Raw genomic sequence first — 22,993 nt, forward strand, 5'->3', positions numbered from 1 at the left:
GACACGACAATCCCAACAATTCCGAGTAAAACAAAGTAAAAGTCGATAATTAAATGCATGTATATATATCACGGTTATACCCAACAAACTGTCAACACTATATCACGTAGTAAGTCTAGCTGTAAATCTAAAAGTATGTTTAGAGCTGTTGTCTAATCACACATGTAGGTGTATAGTAACTACATGGGTGGCACATTTTTTCGCAGCAAAAAATGTTCTTAAATCAGCACAAATAACTGAATGGAATTGCCCTCCCCCCCTTTTGGAACATGTAAAACAAAAATTCAAGTGAAAATAACTGAGGAAATTAACAACAATAGAATTTTTAATGATATATTCATATATATACTTAAAATTACGCTAGTTGTAGGTGTTTAATTTTGATTTTTTAAAGATTAAATGAAATGAAGTAAGATACTGTCTATAGAGCAATCTGAAGCATGAAATAAACAATAACGTATATATTTTATTAAATAGGCTGATTTCTTGTAAAAACAGATTCAAAACTAATTAACCGGCTTCATTACAATCAGATGAGGATAAATATTTGTAGATATTTAGCTAAATCCTTTGTCGAATTTTCCCAGCAATTATGAGTTATGACAAAAATAAAGATTTTGAACTACGAAACAGGTATATTATTATTATCATTTCGAGTGACGGAAGTACTGAATTCAGCAAGATATAACTCTACAAAAGGAGGGGAAGTGGGAAAAATCAAGTCAAATTTTAACATTGAATAATATTTCACATTTTCACCGTACCTATTTTCCTGAGAAGAAATGAAACGAACCTGCTATATATTTATAAATAGAGCCATGCAGTAATTTTAAAAGCATATTAAGTACGCATGATTTCGCTCGAATCTTCCCGAATAATCCAGCGTACGGAATGTGATCAACCTGTAAGGTTTGTATATACATGTTCGTTTTCGAATTTATCTATGCATGTATTATATGGCATCGTATTTATCAAATTGACGGATTTGCAATTTTATGTTTGTATAAACAGTTTTTTTTTAAATGTTGTACAGTATTGTTGAAAATTGGTTGGAATTTAGTGTTAATCTAGATTTTATATCTATACTTTTCAAGTCATTCCAATGCTATTTATATTATTAACCTATTTAATTTACAAAAATGCAATGGATAACAATAATAATGTGTAAAACTATATTTAAATACTATACCTTCACTATAGGAGAGGACATATATATATAGGCATTGTGCCTGCTTAATTTTTATCCGATTCATGTATTCTCATATATACTTGAATAAAATACTTATTATAGTCAATGTAGTGTCTTCGTATATATAGTTATATACAGTATATAGTGTTGAGCTGATAGCAAGGCTACAAAAAAAATATGTATTTAATTATGTATTGATATGAAATATTAATTCATTAATTTATTGAAAATAATAATCTGAGTGGAAATTATTTTAACTATATAAAATAATATCTATGTGATCTTTTAATTCTGCCTACATTAGACCATAAATTAATACTCGTACGTCGTAACTCCTACAAAAAGTGAACTTTCTTTTTAACAACTATTTGACAAGTCGCGGCAAATTATACATTATGTTTTACAACTTCCGCGGTGTTTTCTAGAATATGACGTTATTTCCGCTCGAATCTTCTCGATTGAGCCGAACTACATATATGAACGGTAGTCACTACGCATCTCGTCAAAAGAGACCCATATGTTTCAAAGGTTTATAAACGTTCCATTAAAGACAACGTAAATACAACGCTACTCTGTGTTTAGTTTTAATATTTTGAGAGAGGGTATATCGTAAATGAATTGAAAACCCATTAAAATATTTTTTGCATCCTATATTACAGCGCTGTAAACAACCCTCAGTTCACAACGTGAGTTTCGCCGGTGCAGACGCTTGTGTCTTGTCTTGCAAGTTTCCTCATAAGCACATAATCTAAAGGTAAGTCATGAGATATCGGAAGTTATACTAGTTTAAATGGGTAATTAATCGGTGTAATTGACTTTTAAGATGGGATAATGTTTTATTAGTTAAAAAAATTTCTCGATGCGGATACCGGCTAGATACATGTGTAGGCCATGTGCGTTATAGGCGTGTATGAACACGAGTCCGGTTATTAATTTTTCTTTAGCAATCTAAGAAGAGATGCGTTAAAATTACATTTTTTCCTCTTTAGTACTCTAAAGTTGCAATAGATTAGTAATAAGTAGGATTAAACCATTTTAATTTTATTTACCCAGCGCATGAAATTAGCTTGATAACAAAACGCACGTGGATACCAAAGGCGACGTTGTGAATAGATGTGTATTTTATAGTGAGAATCGAAGTCCGGGTACTATTGTACTCTAGGCTACGTTAATTGGAATGTTCTAGAAAATCTAAAAATGACGCGCCCCTGATTCATCCTATATATAAATATATTGTTATCAACTCGATAAATAAATGTGTGCCCATTGTTCAACGATATTGAATTTTTCATGTTGGGCGATGGGAAGTTGGGAATAAAACTCTTAATAACATTAAAGTTACTTTCATAATTGTAATGTGAATAAAACATGGTTTTAATTGAAACTCTGTCATTTAGGAAGTAAATGACCAATCTTTCTTTGCAGATGCCTGAACCCGATCACATGGAGGAAGGTGAAGTTGAAACCTTTGCCTTTCAGGCTGAGATTGCTCAGTTGATGAGCTTGATCATCAACACATTTTATTCAAACAAAGAAATCTTCTTGAGAGAATTGATTTCCAATGCCTCTGATGCTCTTGACAAAATCCGTTATGAAAGTCTCACAGATCCTTCAAAGTTGGACTCTGGGAAAGATCTTGAAATACGCATCGTCCCAGACAAGGAGAGCAAGACCCTCACCATCATGGACACTGGCATTGGAATGACGAAGGCTGATCTTGTTAACAACCTTGGAACCATTGCCAAATCTGGAACCAAAGCTTTTATGGAAGCTCTGCAGGCTGGAGCTGACATTTCCATGATTGGACAGTTTGGTGTGGGTTTCTACTCCGCCTACTTGGTTGCAGACAGAGTTGTTGTGGAGACAAAACACAATGATGATGAGCAGTACATCTGGGAATCTTCTGCAGGAGGCTCATTCACTGTCAGAACTTGTTCAGGTAGAATTCTTTGTTATCTTTGATTTAAAAGAGTCGCTATTAGATTTAAAAGATTTAAATACAATTTTGTAAACTGAATGAAATTCAGTGTCTAACAACTGATATTTTATTTTTCTCTAGAGAACACCATTGGCCGTGGAACAAAGATCACACTGTTCTTGAAGGAAGACCAAACAGAGTATCTGGAAGAGAGGAGGATCAAGGAAGTAGTGAAGAAGCACAGTCAGTTCATCGGCTATCCCATCAAGCTCCTGGTGGAGAAGGAACGTGACAAGGAAGTGTCAGATGATGAAGAGGAAGAGGAGAAGAAGGAGGAAGATAAGGCAGAGGAGAAGGAAGAAGATAAACCCAAGGTGGAAGATCTTGATGAAGACGAGGAAGATGATAGCAAAAGCAAGGACAAAAAGAAAAAGAAGATCAAGGAGAAGTACACAGAGGATGAGGAACTGAACAAGACAAAGCCTATCTGGACAAGAAACCCTGATGACATCACACAGGAGGAGTATGGCGAGTTCTACAAGTCACTGACCAATGACTGGGAAGACCATTTGGCTGTGAAGGTAAAAAGTTGAAATTTATATTATATCAACTTTGATAATTGCCTGATGTCGTTAGCTTTATATGCAACAATGAATTTAAAACCAATGAAATAAAAACATTGTCTGTTTATTCTTCTAGCATTTCTCAGTGGAAGGACAGTTGGAATTCAGAGCTCTTCTGTTCATCCCAAGGAGGGCTCCGTTTGACTTGTTTGAGAACAAGAAGAAAAAGAACAACATCAAGTTGTATGTACGCAGAGTATTTATCATGGACAATTGTGAAGAACTGATTCCCGAGTATCTTAACTTTGCACGGGGTGTGGTTGACTCTGAGGATTTGCCTCTGAACATTTCAAGAGAAATGCTCCAGCAAAGCAAAATTCTTAAAGTGATCAGAAAAAATCTTGTGAAGAAGTGTATCGAATTGATCGAAGACCTGACAGAAGACAAAGACAACTACAAGAAATTCTATGAACAGTTTGCTAAAAATCTTAAGGTAATTTGAAGAGTAATGTTATTTAATACAAATTTTAATGTTTCAAATCTTTTAACTGACATTGAATGCTTTAATAATTTGAATGCATTATTAAAAAATATCTGATGATATTGCTTATTTTAGCTCGGTATCCATGAGGATTCAACAAACAGAAAGAAGCTTGCAGATTTCCTGAGGTACTACTCTTCACAGTCTGGAGATGAAATGACATCACTCAAAGACTATGTTTCCAGAATGAAGGAAAATCAGAAATCCATCTACTACATCACAGGAGAGAGCAAGGAAGTGGTTCAGTCGTCCGCTTTTGTGGAACGCGTGAAAAAGAGGGGTAAGAATAACATTTTGTCATGTAATTTTGCCTTATTTTTGGTCTTGATAAAATTGTATTGTTAAAAAATAACTACTTGTATTAACTTTACTTTACATGTTGCCCTTTGAATGATTTCAGGAATGGAAGTAATTTACATGGTTGATCCCATTGATGAGTACGCTGTACAACAGTTGAAAGAGTATGATGGTAAACCATTGGTGAATGTAACCAAGGAAGGATTGGAACTTCCCGAGGATGAGGAGGAGAAGAAGAGATTCGAGGAACAGAAGGCAGAGTACGAGGGATTGTGCAAAGTCATGAAGGATATCCTTGACAAGAAAGTTGAAAAGGTAGGAATAACTTAAAAAGCCACCTTGTATTTTTGTATGATTACTTCTAACCTTGTCAGTTTGTATGTAATTTTCTCTGTCTTGTTACAGGTAGTGGTATCTAACCGTCTGGTGACATCTCCTTGCTGTATCGTAACGAGCCAGTATGGTTGGTCAGCAAACATGGAAAGAATCATGAAAGCACAAGCACTCCGTGACTCGAGCACCATGGGATATATGGCAGCCAAGAAACATCTCGAGATTAACCCAGATCACTCCATCATCAAGTCATTAAAGGATAAGGCTGAGGCAGACAAAAATGACAAATCAGTGAAAGACTTGGTCATGTTACTGTTTGAAACATCACTTCTTGCCTCAGGCTTCAGTCTGGAGGAGCCAGGAACACACGCCAGCCGAATCCACAGAATGATCAAGCTTGGTCTCGGTAAGCACATTAAATTTCAGGCTCCTTGTTTCTGTGATCTTGAATTTCATATTTTAATAAGTTGTAGCATCAAAGAAAGAAGTTAATGAATTGTGTCTTGTTTCCTTGCAGGAATTGATGAGGATGAGACCCCAGAAACGCAAGAACCCGTCACAGAAGACATGCCACCTCTGGAGGGAGACGAGGATGATGCATCCCGAATGGAAGAAGTTGATTGAGTGTATAGAACAAACTTTTAAGACTGCAAGTCTCAAAAATGTTGAAAGCAAAAGATACATTTCTTGTTCACTGTAAACATGTCAATCCATTATTTCATTTTTGTTTCGTTACATGTGTTATTACCGGTAACTCGTCGTTTGTAAATTTTTGGATATGTGAAATAAAACTAATTATGGATTTCATTGTTTAAATGTTGCATTTGGGGTCAAGATTGAGAGGGGTTTCTCCCCATTGATTATTCACCTGTAATGATAAATCACTGTTAAGAAAATAATTTGCTGTTTCAAGAAAAAAAACTGTAAACACCTTATTAAACGAATGAAATGTGCAAACCTTAAAATTCACGAAATATATTTTAAGGTGATAATCCAGATAATTAGTTACATTGGCAAGTATTTAACAATAGAATGCCCTCTTTGGTGATGCGTGAAGGTGGTGGCATTTCAGAATTAAAAAAAAAAATTCTGCTATGATCGCTATATTCATAACCCACATGGGTACAGTCCACTAATGCATTTTCCATAGGCGGTAATGTTAACGTTAGGGTTCATAGCTCCGGCCCTAATTTTCGTTCAGCAACGAGGGACCTCTTGAATGAAAGCTCATCAAATTGTCTCTTTCCTGTTAAAATTTCGCGGTTTGAAGTCAGATTCGTTTTCCGGCAAATGCGTCTATATTGAAAAACTCTGAAAATGAAAGTAAAAGTAGGGAATTTCTCAGTTTTGGAAAGGGTGTACATCAAACAATTTCAATTCTTTTCTTCAAATGATAATTCAATTTTGACACTTGTTTTTAAAATTAAAAGTCCACTTTTTTGACAAGTTGTACTGTTAATGCAAATCAGTACGTCACATATGTAGCTAAAAGAAACCGCCAAATCCATTCCTATGGGAATTTGAGTTATTGCAGCCCGTGAATTTTCTTGGGTCGCTGTAGTTGATAAACGGAGCGTGTAGATTTCAGTTTGGATGTTTCAATAGAGCTATGGATTAGATCTAACAATTTTCCGTAAGAAGTAGAGGGAATATACTCGGTAGATGTAAATATTTTTAATACGGTCATCAGGATTGTTGACCATGGATATTTGCTGGCTTTAACATGCCAGGCATACGGAAATGTTCAGGCTAGCTCATGGAAAATAACTTCAATTTTTCAACGCTTTTATTGCGGAATATCCATCTACGCTAGCCAAGGATTTCCGATACACTACGCTCCTCATAATCGTAGTGTATCGGAAACCCTTTGCTAGCGAAGATGCAGAATATCTCGATTTGAAATATCGCTACATGGCAGTCCGTATGAACCATCAGAGAAAACATTTCAGTTCAAGTTTAACTTTCTTAAATCTCTTGATTGAGTTAACATAATGCGCGTAAAGATGCGGATATCATCGTCATTGAATTCTATAAAACATTTATTGATAACAAACATTGATTTACCATTATGATAATAAGTGTAGATTTAGCCTCACCTATTGCAATTGGTCTTCGTCCTCTTCATGTCCGTCCGTCGTGCATTAACAATTTTACAGTTTTAACTTTTTTTTGAAAACTAATAAGCCTAGTTGGTACAAATTTTGATTGAAACATCGTTAGGATAAGAGGAATCTAAATCGCGAAATTTATGACCCTCAGGGCCTCATAGCTAGGTCCGAATATCCAAAAAAAGGCCAGATTTTTAAAATTCTTCTCTATTCCTACATGTGGGGAAAACTAAATGCATGGTTACGAAGCCCTCTACCAAAATTGTAAAATTCATTTCCCTTAAATGAGCTAAGGGGTTAGATCCTAAGGGGTCAATATGGCCATACACCGGCAGTGAACATGTATAGTCAGAGAAAGTCTTTACTCCCATGATTTTAGAAAAAAAATGAATGCATGGTTATGATGTTCGTAAATCCCTCTACCTATATTGTGAAATGCATGACCTCTGGGTCAGCGGTCCAGGTCCTAGGTTGGGGACAATATAGCTATATTATGAAAATGTGTTAAAACTTAGAAAATCATCTTCTGCGCTTCCGTACACGTAAGGTATTACATTTGAGAAAAACTAAGTGCATGATTATGACGTCCTAGCTTCTGGCCTGTTGCTCCCGGTCTGAAAAATTCGGATGGACGACTTGATCTTTCTAAGCTGATTTTCCTGTCTGCTAATTCATTTTGAACACAAATAAAGAGTTCATTTATTTTTAGTTTAAATCTGGAAGTTTAAAATGTAAACAAAAAAAAAAAAAAAAAAAAAACATGACGAACAAAGAATTGTGAGCTCTGTATCTCGCTTATCTGTATCTCCTGGTCTGAAAAAATTCGGATGGGCGACCTGGGAGCTACAGTGCCAGCCATTGAATGACGCGGGTTATGTATTTCACTGCAAAGTAGCTACCCTTATATCCCGCATAAATTACAAAAGAAATATTCATAACTGTAGAAATTAACAGGACTTAAATCTATACAACCCGTTTATCGATGGCATGGTCGAAACCATCATCAACCTAAGAAAAATTACGGACTGCGCAATTAGTTACTTCTTTTATTAATGTACTGATGTATATTTTAAAACAATGAATAAGTTAATTTTACTTACTCTTTACGATCAATTAATTATTTCTTAAAAGAAAGATGTAAATATAAATTCTTCGGTGATTCATGAATGCGGGTTATGAAGGTATAGCGAATTGCTTAAATACCCCGCGCGATTATGTATTTTTCTGCAATGTCATCTCACAAATTGTAGCGCATTTTCCCTGTCAAACTTTGAACCCCTTCAGGATCCCTAGTATTGGTCCAGGGTCACAATTTTAACAATTTAGAATCTTTGATCACTATCACAGGATGCTTGCATATTAAAATCTCACAAACTGTAACGTTGCAGTTTTTGGGAAGAAGATTTTTAAACATTTTCTATATTTAACTTTGAATTCCTCTTGGGGCCCCGGTATAGGGTTTGAACAATTTAAAATCTGCGCTATCTTATGATGCTCGCATAGTAATCAACTGTCAGATGACAATCAGGACTGGTAGCCTAATTGTCAGATGACAATCAGGACTTGCAGACTAACTGTCAGATGACAATCAGGACTGACAGACTAATAGTCTGATGGGTCAAGAGCGTTTTATTCTTTGCAGCTTGTTAAGTACTAGTCCGAAATATCTAACGTTTTCCTGGTTTTTTTTAACGATTTTGATATTTACTTGCTTACGCTTTCCTGGCAAGTAAATATCAAAATCGTTAAAAAAAGCCAGGAAAACGCAAGATATTTCGGACTAGTTAAGTACTTGACGTATAAATTTTCAGTTAATGTTTAAAATAATAAAATGATTATTGCGTTTAATAAAAAGACATCAGCTGCATTTATCAAAGCAATTATTGTGATAAGATTCAAAATTATTGCCTAAAATTGCAAAGATCAATGCGTTTAATCGCAAAAATTATTGTGTTTTAACGCAAATTAAAACTTGCATTGCCGTTATATTAAACGCAATATTTTACGGTTTGAAACTTCATGAAAATTTTAAGGTAAACACACACAAAAAATTGGATTCCGTAATCTTTATTGACTCAATAGTGACATGAAACTGACCATAAATAATTTAAAACCTTTTCAAAAGAACAAAAAGTCACCTTATCACAACGAAGCACTCCCTATCTGAACCTGTGTATAAAAATGTATCCTTATACTATAAAATCAACAAAGCCCACGATTTGGTTTGTTTCATTTGTTTCATGCTTACATTCAACCTAATTTGAGACACAATTGTTTTAAAAAATGACTTTCATTTCCATAAGCATTTGAACAGTTAAATAAGTAATGTGACTAGGATGAAGGGCGCTAAGACATGGTTTTCCTGTAACTTGCAGTAAAAAGGCAAACAGTATTACAGCTTGTATGGATTAAACAATAAATGTATTGAACATCCCAAAAAAATGTCTACACTTCAAAAATCCAAAATATCATCCACTAGCTCAGAGATTAATCTACACACTTGCATGTATTTCATATCATTTGACAATATCATGTACTACATTGTAGAAAGATTTAATCTTGATATAAATATTTTGGTTTTATGCAGATTCAGTGGTACATGTATATTGTAAATTGAACACAACCTATTTACAAACATGCATATAAGTACTGTAGAAGGATTATTTTTTATACTTACTTAACAGTATATGTACTGCATGCCTAATCATAATAATGTTTCAATTGGTTAAGAAAAACATTTCAACGACTGAGATCAACAATTACAATTCAAAATGGACGGATGAATCACAATGCAAAACCTTTACATAGTAGTGTAATACTGATGATGCCAAAACTTAACAATTAACAAGGATATATACATGTAACTTGACAGAAAAGAAACATACCACCAATACATTTTCATCCTCTTTGAATTGTGTAAATCAAGAGAAATATATTGAATTGCTTGCAGAAAAAATTCATCAATAGTAAGCCATAGAAAAGATAATTCTTTAAATGATTCATTCTTCACATAGGAATTTGAAAGCAAAACAGAGTACACGTACACAAGGAAACTAAAATTCATAAACTTTGAAATCCTTCATTCAACAACATAAAATTGAAGCAAGTCATATCATAATCCATGAATATGATTAGAATATATGTTCTGTGTTTTTTTTAACAAATTTGTCATTCTTTAACTGCATCGATCACATTCAAAATACAGGTATGATAACAGTAAGTATTTACCAGCATAGGTATACAGTAGTTTATGAAATACAGTAATATTGACATTTAATTTCCATTGTCTTTGTCTGTGATGACACTATGAAATGATTTCGTAGTACATTTAGAATACATTTCACCAGTGACTATTTTAATACAAATATTTAATCATACAATGGCTGAAAACTAAATAAATATAAGTAATATATAAGAAAGCATTCTTTGAATGTTACGAGGTGAAATCAAATATGGTTGGGTGAGATCCAATCTATCATTGAGGCTTAAATATTGGCTTTGATCACACCCAACCTTTGATTACCTCATAAAACTCAAAGAATGATTCTTTGTTCCTTAAGAACTAATCTGAACTGATAAGCTTCTGCTAGACAAATACTAGCTGTATCTTCCGGAGTTTCAGATGGCCTAACTCTGACACACGTCAAAAGTAAATTTTAACACTATGTCTAACAAACAATATTTTGTACAGGAAATAAGCATGCACAAACATACATATGAATTTAGATCAATATGTTGAGGGGAAATCACACACTGTTACATAACTATAAGTATTTAATACTGCTGTCAATTGATTAATTTAATTGAACATTAAGTCCCCAATGCACCATGCACATGATACCTTATGAGGCAAGACAAACTGACTTTGGCAGCAGAAAATAAAACTTTGAGAATGACTTAAGCAGCAGACAATGAAATTTATAGAAAATGTAGTAAAACTCATATATAAAAAAGAAAATGTCAGAATGTGTATTTATCATTCAATACCTTTTGAAATTGTAAAAGTTAATGTTTCATGAATTTTTCAAGTTGTGATGAGAAAGTGTTTTGGGTTTATATGTTTTTTTTTTTTATATAAAAACATCAAAGTTATTTGATAGATAGATTGGATATTTATAAGAATAGATAGATCAAATATCTAAGATCAAATATATACTAGTAAGTACCTAATTTGTAAATGATAAAAAATGGTTTGAAGACAAAACTGAGGTAATCTTTAAATAGAAAAAATAATATTATGAACAAAGGGCCTGTTTATTGTAGAATATTGACTTTTTATGAGTAACCTATACCTCCCTGAAAATTTTAAGAAAAACAACTATCTACCTCATTTATGTATATACATGTATACCACTTATCATCTAGCTCACATACACAACATTATCCATAACAAAGTTTAGATTAAACACAGAGATGTACAGCAAAAACCCATCAACCATTAACATGTGTATCCCATGAATCAGGCTCATGTAGCATTCTGCCTATTAATTAGTGCTATCTCTGAGCAAGAACAATATATGTACTTTTAAACACAACTTCATTCAATATTCAACAGACAAACAAAGTGAAGACAGTATTCTTCTCCCCAAAAATTGGGAGCATAAATATTGTAAATAAATAAATAGGATTTTTTCAGCACCAGTTTATAACTTAATCTTATTAGAATTACACTTTATATAAATAATGTACTTTTTAATTAACTATAACTCCATATGAAAAAAAAACCCTGAACAATTAGTAGCATCTAACTGATGCAAATAACATGCTTCAAGAATGGAAAATATTTCAGAAAAAAATTACGTGTATAATTTTAGATAAAAAATGTGAATTTCTAGTAAGTTTTAACTGAACTTAAAAATGAAAAAAAAAATCTATTTACGCCATATATACATGTACTGTTAACTATACATACTACAGTATCTAAAATTTTTAACTAACTCAAGTAGAAAATATTAACATATATATTTGATTTAACTTTAATACATGCATGGTAGTTCTTTTAGAACACCATTTAAGGGATTTTCTACATCATATTTAAAATATGATTTATTTCTACTTATTACATTTACTATGATTTCATTAAAATCATTGGGCATCAATTTTCATGGTGTTAGTAAAAAATCAGGATTTTGAAAACTCATAAATTTGTATAGACTTCCAAGTAGATTTCAGTCTGATGAACCTTCAACATTTTGTGAATCAGCTAAACAATTTAACAAAATCCATGAAAATTGGTGTTCAACTGACAGTGATGAAACCAAAGTATATATTTGTATCATACCTCCATTCTATATATTCTTTTCAAGTGTAAAACTAATAAAGATCTAAGTTATAAACAATTGTTTGTCAAGAGTCAAAGAAATCATCTTGATTGCCGTTGGCAGGGCGAGATGAAGCACTGAGTGGTTTGTGAGCATCATGGTCGGAACCTCCGTCTCTCTCCATTCCGATGCTCCCAGTGTAGATTCTCTCCCCTGTACCAGACACAAAGCCATCTCCCTCTTCTTCATCATCATTTCTACCATCATCTAGCCAGGTATCAGCTGGAATGGACAGAAATAAAACTTACAGTTATGACAGACTGAGGTACAAAGGTTTATATGGATGAAAACTAAATGATGCCCAGTATGTTTATTTTGTATCCTGAAGTTAACAAAGGGTGTTTTCAGTGAACATGTATTTTCAGTGGTACGCATTTACCAATGATACCATAAAATGAAAACAAAAAGTACAAAAAAATTCATCAACATCAATTACCGGTAATACAATTTTGATAATCCGTGATTTTGCATTGAGTTCACAAAAAAAAGAAATCAAATATTAAAAGAGACCCATAGGCCGCATCATTCACCTGAGCAACAATGGGTTCTATGATAACCATCATTAGAGAATAAATGCAAGAAAAATCTGATCAGAAAAGCTATGATGACTTTATGTCTCAAATATTCATAATTAATGTACATTTGTATTTTGTAAAATATTTACATGATTTTTTAAAAACAACATGGAAGGCAATGCAGAGCAACAGCTGATGATTTGGAAACAATACATCATGCTAATGTGCAGACCATGAAGAAGGCTAACAGAAGGAACAGTGATTCATGATTTAGAAAACGTACATTTACACACTGTTAACCAACTTTCATTCACATGCGAGAAATTTTTCATGAGGTTCATCGAAGCCTTGTCATCACAAGGATTTCTTGTCAAGAACCAATTCTCAAATGCCTCTGGTATTTTTTTTCCCAAATATTTTACATTTTATTAGTCCCAATAATTATTCCCAATTAGTCAATCTCTAGTAAATGCAAAATAAAGTCAGTGAACAAAAGTTTGTTTACAGTAGCAATATTTACAACTGAAATTAGGTCTTGTATACTGACAACACATTGGTATCAGGATTATCAACTCACTCCAAACACATGCATTTGAACAACATTTTGTGGTTGTTTAATTAATCATTGATCTGTAAAACTAGAGATGTGACAATTAAAACTACATGAACTCAATTTTCCTACCTGCATGTATATTTCTGTGCTAGTTTTCTTGAAATAAAAGATATGATTCAGAACTAGCTTGAAAGGGGAATGTTAATTAACTCTTCATCAGATTTTACCCTTTGGTTGCATGACAATAGATCTTTGACATCTATGAGGTATGTGAAATGAAACCAAATAAAAGTTTTGATGCTGCCTTACAGTACTGTACCACTACTTATTATACTATATTCAAGGAAATTGTTCATTATTTCTGTGATATCCAGATTGTGTGTTCTTCAAGTGTACAGTTTATAATGCAAGTAGGATTCGTAAAACTTCACACTACATGTATTTGCATTATCTCTGTAAGTAATCAATTTTAACAATTGAGATTAACTTCACTGTTAAGACATTTGGATATCCTGTTCAGAAAATAATTTAATGTTAATTTGCTAATTGTCCAAAATAACAACATATTCCTATAAACTAAATGACTGAGCAATAAAAGGTGGTCAGTTGATTTCAGTTTATTACAATCTTCAATGAATCTTGTTACATCTGTATTTTGTTTATAATTGCATATACCAATATTTCTATTTATTACCAAAGCACACATATAATACAATATGATCTACATTTTGCTCAATATCAAATAAAAATATTTCCAGTATGAACATGAACAAAAAGGATGTGTTAATAAGGTGGAAATGAATGATAAAAAATCAAGATCCTACAGTAAAGATTGCATGATCAAGCTGTGCTTATGCTTATATATGTTACAATGTACCAACATTAATTTAATTAATTCATGTATCTTATGGCTTAATTTTTGAAAAAAAAATTGCCATATTTGTTTGAAATTTTTAAGGTAGATGAAATGAAAAAAATGAGTACCTTCCCACTGTAGACTTGGAGAAAAATAAAAGATGTTCTTTTTTGTAAGGGATAAGTTTAAATACCAGTAAACTTACTGTCATCTGCATTAAAATGGCCATCTTTTTCTACTTCTAAAGTTCCTATATCTTCTTGCTCTGCATTGGCCATCTTCTTGTGCTAAAAAGATGAAGCAAAAATAACAATAACCATTTACCCATAAAATATGTTTATTGTTTAACAGGTTGTTAAATATTTCCAAAGTTTCAGCATCACTGTATACAGTATGCACCCTTTCTCTTGCCCTGCGAGCTCTTTCCTCGCGTATCCTCTGTCGCTCCCTTACTTCCTGTAACTTGGCCTCTCTTAACATTTCTGCAGTTTTCAAAGAGGCATCGATCTGTCAAAAAAAAAAAAAAAAAATAATATCAGCAATCTTTTACCACTGAAATTGAGTCCTTAATCTTTTAATTTCAATGTATGCATACAAAAGGCAAACATTTTAAACAACTAAGGTAGTGATCTAATTTTTTTGGGGCCGAACTAATGTAAATTTATCATTAATGACAAATACCTGGTGTAAATATACAAACAACTAAATGCCTAGTGTATATATCACTCTTCAGTGGAATATAAGCTGTGCCTATATAGACAATGAATTTTTTATCTATAATATTACACATATCAAAATATTTTACAGGAGATATAGGGAAGACTCACTTTAGTTTTTTCCTGTTCTGTTTGTTGTTTCTCCTCAAATTCTTTTGCCTGTAATAGCTCTCGTCGTCTACGCGAAGATTTCTTGGAAGCACTTCTCTTCCTCTGCAACTCCTGAAAATTAAAGTTCATCATGTTTATATTTTGGACAGAATTGAGAAAACGTCAATCATCGCAATGTTTAATTAAGAAGAAAAAAATTCCATTTATCAAATACTTTATTTGAATTCTTACACAAAATTCATCCTCCCTGTAAGAGTACTGCTTAAATTTAAAAGTTCAAACAGTAAACTGCGTCTAAAAGGGAGATAACTCTCCTTGCATAAAATGAGTTTGACCTACCTTTTCCCGTTTTTCATCAGCTATTTTCTGTTTTTCTATCAATTCTTCAGCTGACAGGGTAGGAACATTCAGTGGGGCTAATCTCTATAAAAATCATGCAATAAATACTACTACGTACTATCAAATACATGCAATATGGTACATAAACTGATATTATGTAGATCAGACTAGGATATAGAAATACAATCAACAATTTACTAACTCAAATTCACAGGGTAAAATCAAGTCCTAAAGAGAATCTGAATATTATTAAATGAAAATATTTACATTTTCCAGTGTCTTTGCCTGGGATAACACTATGTACAGCGGGGTTTGCTTATTTATATTTAAATATTTAATCGTACGATGGCTTAAAATTATATAAATATAAGTAATAAGGAATCATTCCTTGAATATTACGAGGTGATAATTTCGGTTGGGGCATGATCAAATCTATCATAAAGCCCTTTGGGCGTGATCAAATCTATCATAAAGCCCTTCGGGCCTTATTGGATTTGATCACGTCCTGACCAAAATTATCACCTCATAATACTCAAAGAATGATTCCTTATTCCTTGAATGATAAAATGTAAAAAATTAAATGCATTTGAGATTGATTTGAGAAAATATTTTTCATATAATGTTACTTAATTTAACAATTTGATTTTTCCTGTTAATAAAATGATTAACATTCTGATCAATGTAAGTTAATCAAAAGCATGATTTCAGAGAACATTTTACCTTGAGTTTTAATGGTGGATGCTTCAAGATCAGATTTTCAGTCTCCTGTCCTTCCAAATTGACTTGAAATGCCACAGCTTTTGGAACTGAAAAACAGTAGAAAAACACCATACTTAACTTACTAATACCTCGTCATACCGGTATCATCACACAGTTGGTTACGGTAATTTTAATTTTGAAAAAAAACTTGCATTGTGTACTCTCTTAAGGACGTTGGATCCTGCGATCAAAAGTCTTAAAGTTTTTTTCTAAAGTATTTTTTAAAAATCTACGCACATAGCTTAACCAAAATTCAAAACAAAATTTTGGGGTCTATATGCTTCATTTGGCGCTACGGTGTATTTAATATGACCTTTCTGCACTGAATATGCAGATTGCACACAAATCGCTTTTCCCTCTTTATTTTATTATCGGAATGAGCTATGGCACCAAATAAAAATTTTAACTATCTAAAATAAATGAAATTAAAATTATCATAAAAAAATATGTTACAATTTCTTCACCTTATTGATATTTTGACCTTTTTGCACTAACAAAACGCTGTTTTTATCCATTACCGATTCAACATAAAATGAAATTATTTCAAAGTCTCAAACTTTTTTTCAAATTATGATAAACTTGTCAAAAAAACCTTCAAGCTTCAGAAAATAAAACCAAAAGTATGGGTCTATTACCGGTATGTAAAATTTGAGATATGGCATGAAATAAGCTAATTTTAGCCAAAAATTGGGATTCATTTTTCCTTAACTTTTATGAAATATAAGTTAAATTTGCCAATTTGTGTCTATAGATATATTGAAAAATTGTAAAAATATTTTTTTCATAACGAAATGAAGATATCCTAATGCACAAACTATCTGGAAATTGTGTTTGCACTGAAAATAAGGAAGCTAAAGTGACGGTACTCTTAAACAACTGAGTTATGAAAAATTTTCATTTTCTTCTTAAAAACCTTCCCCCACAAAATATAGTCCCATACTAAACTCTATAAATATGTAATTTTTCCTTTAGTATTTTATTTAAAATAGTTAAATTGGCATTATAAAATATGAATTTATGAGTAGAATCAATATATGATGCATAATTTCCAGAATAGAGGAAACCCAAAATGGCTACCCAAAAACAGAGGATCGAACCTCTTTAAGAGTATCCTTTGGGTGCTTAAAACGGCTGCAATAAGTGTAAAGTTACTTCAGACAACACAATTTCTGTTTAATTAACAGACATGTACATGTATGTATTCTGATAAGTGCATTCAGTATGGAGTACCTATTAGATAGATCATACAAAATAAATCGCATTTAACTATGCTCTCAATAGCCAATATTTGGGCCTGCTGATATTTCCCTCTCCCTATTAATGTTAAATGTCATTTATAGTCCAAAAATAGTAAGATCATATTTATAACGGCATGGCTAAATCATCAAACCTGCTTCACATGTTCCTGTGTACATGCATCACAAATTAATTTTCAAAATAAAGTTGATAAAAGATGTACCAAAAACCCTAAATGTGACGAGTTTTAATTTGTATAACATGTTGTTTTCCTAACAGTACCTCAATTATGCTGACACTCATTTGCTCTATTTGAGCAGCTAAATCCTCGATCAGAACCTAAAAGTGGTGTGCAAAACCCTTGATTGATGTTTTAAGTCCCATCAAGACTATTGAGGTATCTTTATATTAAAAAAATAAGTCAGATGAAGTGGTAAGAGACCGGGCCAGTAAGGGATTTGTTTACCTGGGTCTCCTAAGGCATATATAGGTACTCGTTATCTGATAGATCACTCATCAGGTGTCGTTCTATATAGATGTATAAAAATACATATATTCCTTATGTTCTAATAAAAACCCTGCTAAAATAATCTTAATCACACATTTTGGGAATTTTCTTTTATATTGCAGATTTTCCAAATTAAATTGATTCAGTATTTTGTTTTTTTGATGAATACAATACATTTTTAAGAGACCACTATTTATTCAGTTTTCTTCTTGGTGAGGTCTTTCTCCTTAAAAACAATTTTGAAAGAAGCTAGTATACTGGACTACAATGGACTGAATTCAAAACATGGAGCATGACGTTACATATGCATGTTGCTCAATATCACTTAATTCAGAAACAATTTAATCACTGTCAGAATGTACCATCCAGTAACAGTTTACACAAGAACGAACTGAACAGACTTTATCCGGGTAGTCATAACAAACTCTCGAACAATCTATATTAAATGCTCATCATCAACAGTGTGCAAAGGAGGAAGGATTTCAATAATACTTATATTGTGTGGGGATAATAAAGTAGCAACCAGATCCATGGAATGTTCAACCATTGTCAATTATTTATAGGAAGGAGTTCCCTCTAGGTTCACAAGGAGGCGAAAGAAATTGGGTGATTAATAATAAATTGCAGCGTCTCTCCTCCGAAAGCTCATTAAATGGCCTCATCGTTTTCCATCTCATTTAGTGAGATTTGTTTATTCTGACTAATATAGAACAATGCATACACTAACAAATGTGTAAATGGAATTATTAAAATTAAAAGATGCAAATGGCAAATATCTAAAATGACAGATTATAAAGATATATTGGGGAAGCTGCATGCATAGAATGATGCTCAACAAATTGCATATTAGATCTACCTGAAAATTTTCAATATGATATTCAGCAAAAAAATGAAAAAAAAAATTTAAGTTTTAAAATCATCATGCAGGTATTTCTAAAGATCTCTTCATCCATTGAAGATTAATAATTGGTCTAAAAATGGCCATGACCACCCAGTCTTAATACATTCATATATATTTACACATATACCCGGTAATTGTTTGCTTTACTTCTTAAATAAAACTAAATAATATAGGCATAAAAAATAAATGCATGTGCATGCATGCTCATGAAAATCGGTACCAGTAATTTTTGTGAGCAAATGCCTACTGGGCACTCATTGATATCAATAAAATATCACAAAAAGGGGTAGCTCTCTATAATTAATAGCTCTATCGGATTTAACTTCTGTCTTGTAATGGCTTTATAAGGTACCGTACAATTTAATGTCAAAAGGTTATAAATCATGTAATTAACTTCCATTTCAATACCAAAGAAAAAGTTGACAATTTTAGATAAAGAATTTACATTCTTATTTAACCATTTTACCAAATATACCTTTAGCAGATTGTCACAGATATGTTTGTACTTTCAATTTTAAGAACTTTTAAAAATCTAACACTGCATGAATAAGGAAGGGATTGGTTTTTCGATTGCAATCAAGAAAAGGTCTTTGCTTTAAAAGTGAAAGCGTCAATGTGTAAGTGAAATTTCTATTGAATGCATTAAACACTATTTGCATAAAGAGAATAGAAGGAAACTTCTTTGTTAAAAAAAAAGTTTTAGTCCCAACTAGATTTCATACATAAATTTTTCACACTGATCATGCAAGTTTGTTGGTTACGTAACTGCATAGTTTTCATATTGGGTTTCTTCTTTAGTAATGTCATGCTTGCATGTTTGATTTTTATTATAGCCCCTTCTCCAACCCATATCTTAATTTGTACATTGAGCTTGCTCATATATGTCAAAATCTTAATAAAGACCCAAGTCATCTTCACTTATAGCCAAGGGTTTCTGATCCGCACCGCTTCTCACGTGAGAAGCGGTGCGGATCAGAAACCCTTGGCTAGCGAAGATGGACCCAAGTTTACATGTAATTTTATGCAAAGGCAAATATACTGTTTTTCTTAGCTGTCAAATGACTACTTTGGTGTCTGTACATTTATTATGCACCCAAAATGTAATCTCTCATTCTCTCTCTCTCTCTCTCTCTCTCTCTCTCTCTCTCTCTCTCTCTCTCTCTCTCTCTCTCAATTTGTTACTGCCACATCGATTTGGCTTCAACCCAGCTATAATGAATATAATGATTTCAAAATGTTGTAAGACGCCGTCACTGATTTTTTTTGTTCCTTTATGATAGTCATGCATTTATATAAAAAAAAAGTCACATTTTATATACCTTAACAAATTAAGGCAATCAATAGAACATAAGGTCACTGACCTGGATTATTTGTGTTGATATCTTTTTGGTTAGCATTGGAGTCTGTCTTTTTCACTTGTCCATTCTTCACGTGACCGTTAGCCTTCCTGTCTGTAGGCATGGGCCGCGGTGTTGTGGCCTCATTTCCCTGAGGGTTAACTCGAGAGGGGCTGCAGCCCATGTCTCTATCTTTCCCTCAGCCTCTTATTCTCTTTTACTTGTCTCCTATTTCTTTCTTTTTCTCTTGAAAGAATTACAATGTCTGTAGATGGCTGTAGTCTTTTAAAATACCAAACTATTCGGACGTTAACAAATCCAGCAGTCAATTGTGGTTATTTGGCATTGTGATGGTCTGTCTAATTGCTGGAGACCTTAATCCCTTCAGAAAGCCAAATGATTTACTTGCTGTGCATACATCTACCTGTGGAAATAATCAATTCTATACAGAAATATCGTTTAGACAGAGTCAGTGGGTGAATTGAAATCTCCAAAGATCGAGATAAAACTGACATTGTTTGCGATTAATTAATTAATTAATGGATTGATCAAATTCTTCCGGAAAATGCACGATAATTCCTGTCTACCAATTTTCTACTGCGTAAAATATTCAAATTGCACAATATCTATTAATGGTTAACGTTGAACCCAATATAATATAATATATATATAGACACTTAAACAATAAAATGCTTCCTTTGATGATTTATGCGGGAAATAAAGATGGCGACATTGCAGGAAAAATACATAACTCGGCCGCGTGTTAGCTGGTTATGAAAATATTTTCTGCAATGATCGCTATCTTAATAACTATATGAATCATCAAAGAAAGGTGTTATTGTTTATAATATATTTCCATCTTTCTTCTAACTAACTCCTAAATTTCATTCTGGCTGTTTCTATGGAGCTATATGAATTATCTGTAAGTTTTCGTAAGAAGTAGTGGGAATTATACTTGGTTTAATTATTAATATAAAAGTAGACCATAATTATAATTATAGATGAATGTACAAGTAGGAATAAGTATGGTGGGAAACAATTAATAATCTAATTAATAATATATAGGTTCCAACATGTTAATTTCAGAGAACTATATATACATTTTATGATTTCAAACACTTGTTTACACATGCTTTTTGTTTAACATCTTAATTTGTATGTATGTAGGCCTATATCCTATTCTATAATCTGAGATTTTGATGATTATATAAAAGTACTTCAATTATTATATATTGATTAGGCCTATATATTCAGCAAACTTAATATTTATGATAAACAATTTCACACTTTCAAATATCAATATATAAAACTCTTTAGAATAGAAACTAAACAATAAATTCCATCCAAGTTGACAGTTCAAACAGAATCAGCTGAGAACATTAATAACTTTACCAATATTTAAGACATAACGTCACATGTAACTGCTTTTGATGTAAAAAAAAAATCAACACTATGCAAAAATGGTCCTACAAATAAACATTAATAATCTCCCTATTTTTGAATAATGATCAATTCATAGTATTGGCATTTATTAATATGATAATCACCCACCTTGTTCTCCTGTCGTCGTAGACCCGCAGGAATGTGTATTTAATCGCCTATATTCTCGACCACGCTTAGTTGTATCATGGCGACGTGTAAATATTGGGGAGCGGTTATTAACTGAGGCTGTGTTAGCGCTAGGGAGTAGTTCTTAATGCTTTATCTTTGACGCCGTTTACATTTTTGAAAGGGGGAGGAGGGCTTCATATATTAACAAAACCCACAAAACCCCACAAAACACACACACACAAATTAAAACGGGGGAAACAGGGTATTCCTTTACCTTCAGTCTCACTGGTTGATTTTCTTATTTTCACTTCCATTTATCACATGTTCCCAAAAAAGTGCGGGGGGGGGGGGGGGGGGGGGGGGGCTGGTAACTTCATGGTAACTCATGATCATATATTTATATAATACATCTAATGAAAATGTTTGTTGCAAGAAAAGGCGGAGGGGGGGGGGTGCACCTCCCCCCCCCCCCCTCCTTGACTGGTGCTACGTGTCTGATCCATAACCCTAATTTTCCACAAATATTATTCAATCAGTTGCATTAAAAACTTTGTAATTCAAGTTGAGACAACACTAGTTCCGTATTTCATTATACATGCCTATCATGGATCATAGGCGTCGGAACCGGGGGGGGGTAGGGGGGGGGGGCTTAGCCCCCCCCCCCCCCCACTTTTTTTGCAAAGTTAGACCTAACCATTAGGCACATAGCAGAATAGAGGGTTCAGCCCCCCCCCCCTTTTTTTTCGCAGGAAACATAATTGTTCCATTATGTACGCGTTTGAAAGATTGAGAAATTGGAGTGAAAGGTATACTAGCCCCCCCCCCCCCCCCCCCCCCCCCCACGGATTAGGATTTGTATGATTTTGGGGAAAAGAATGTTATGGCCGGAAAGATTTATTTGTTTTGGAAGTATAGATTTACTCCCCCCCCCCCCCCCCCCCCCAACGGATTAGGATTTTCATGATTTTGGGAATTAGGTTTTTTTCTCTCAATATTTCTGAGGATCAGTCTAGCCAGTGTGATGGATAATATACTCATATTTATGATCAAATAACATCATACTCACATGTGCATGAGCGGGAATCCGCATGCTCGATAGATAACAGCATGTGTTTACGTAGGATCAATATACCAGTAAATATTACAGCAATACTGGCAGTAAAAAAAAAGTTCAAGCTGATTTGTTTATGTTCTTATTCATTTTCAGCATAAATAAACGGTTTCTTACGTTTAACAGTTTAACACATTCACAGTTTTAGGTCTAAAACTGGGATTTTCACTTTAATATTCAAAATGTAAACATTAAAAAGCTTTGTTTATATAGCAAAGAATATTGTAAGC

General features: G+C 33.0%; 2 protein-coding genes across 3 annotated transcripts; one reads left to right on the forward strand and one right to left on the reverse strand.

Moving 5' to 3' along the window:
* Positions 1-1,711: 1,711 nt before the first annotated feature.
* Positions 1,712-5,643, forward strand: LOC128177208 (heat shock protein HSP 90-alpha-like). Of its 2 annotated transcripts, XM_052843824.1 has the most exons (8): positions 1,712-1,943; positions 2,615-3,128; positions 3,249-3,688; positions 3,807-4,163; positions 4,287-4,491; positions 4,612-4,823; positions 4,914-5,247; positions 5,359-5,643. In XM_052843824.1, exons 2-8 carry the CDS (start codon positions 2,615-2,617, stop codon positions 5,463-5,465), a joined length of 2,169 nt encoding a protein of 722 aa, XP_052699784.1. In that variant the 5' UTR covers positions 1,712-1,943; the 3' UTR covers positions 5,466-5,643. The 2 variants fall into 2 exon arrangements, with proteins under 2 accessions (XP_052699784.1, XP_052699783.1); XM_052843823.1 differs by lacking the exon at positions 1,712-1,943 and having other exon boundaries at positions 2,579-3,128.
* A 3,357-nt stretch (positions 5,644-9,000) lies between these two features.
* LOC128177069 (ensconsin-like) lies at positions 9,001-21,797 on the reverse strand. The gene is made up of 8 exons (XM_052843591.1): positions 21,653-21,797; positions 20,126-20,525; positions 16,081-16,166; positions 15,361-15,444; positions 15,022-15,132; positions 14,594-14,701; positions 14,400-14,481; positions 9,001-12,492 (listed from the first exon to the last, which is right to left on the reverse strand). Exons 2-8 carry the CDS (start codon positions 20,283-20,285, stop codon positions 12,296-12,298), a joined length of 828 nt encoding a protein of 275 aa, XP_052699551.1. The 5' UTR covers positions 20,286-20,525; positions 21,653-21,797; the 3' UTR covers positions 9,001-12,295.
* Positions 21,798-22,993: the final 1,196 nt, after the last annotated feature.

Source organism: Crassostrea angulata, chromosome 3 (genome assembly GCF_025612915.1).
Source record: "Crassostrea angulata isolate pt1a10 chromosome 3, ASM2561291v2, whole genome shotgun sequence".
Classification (NCBI taxonomy): Eukaryota; Metazoa; Mollusca; class Bivalvia; order Ostreida; family Ostreidae; genus Magallana; species Magallana angulata.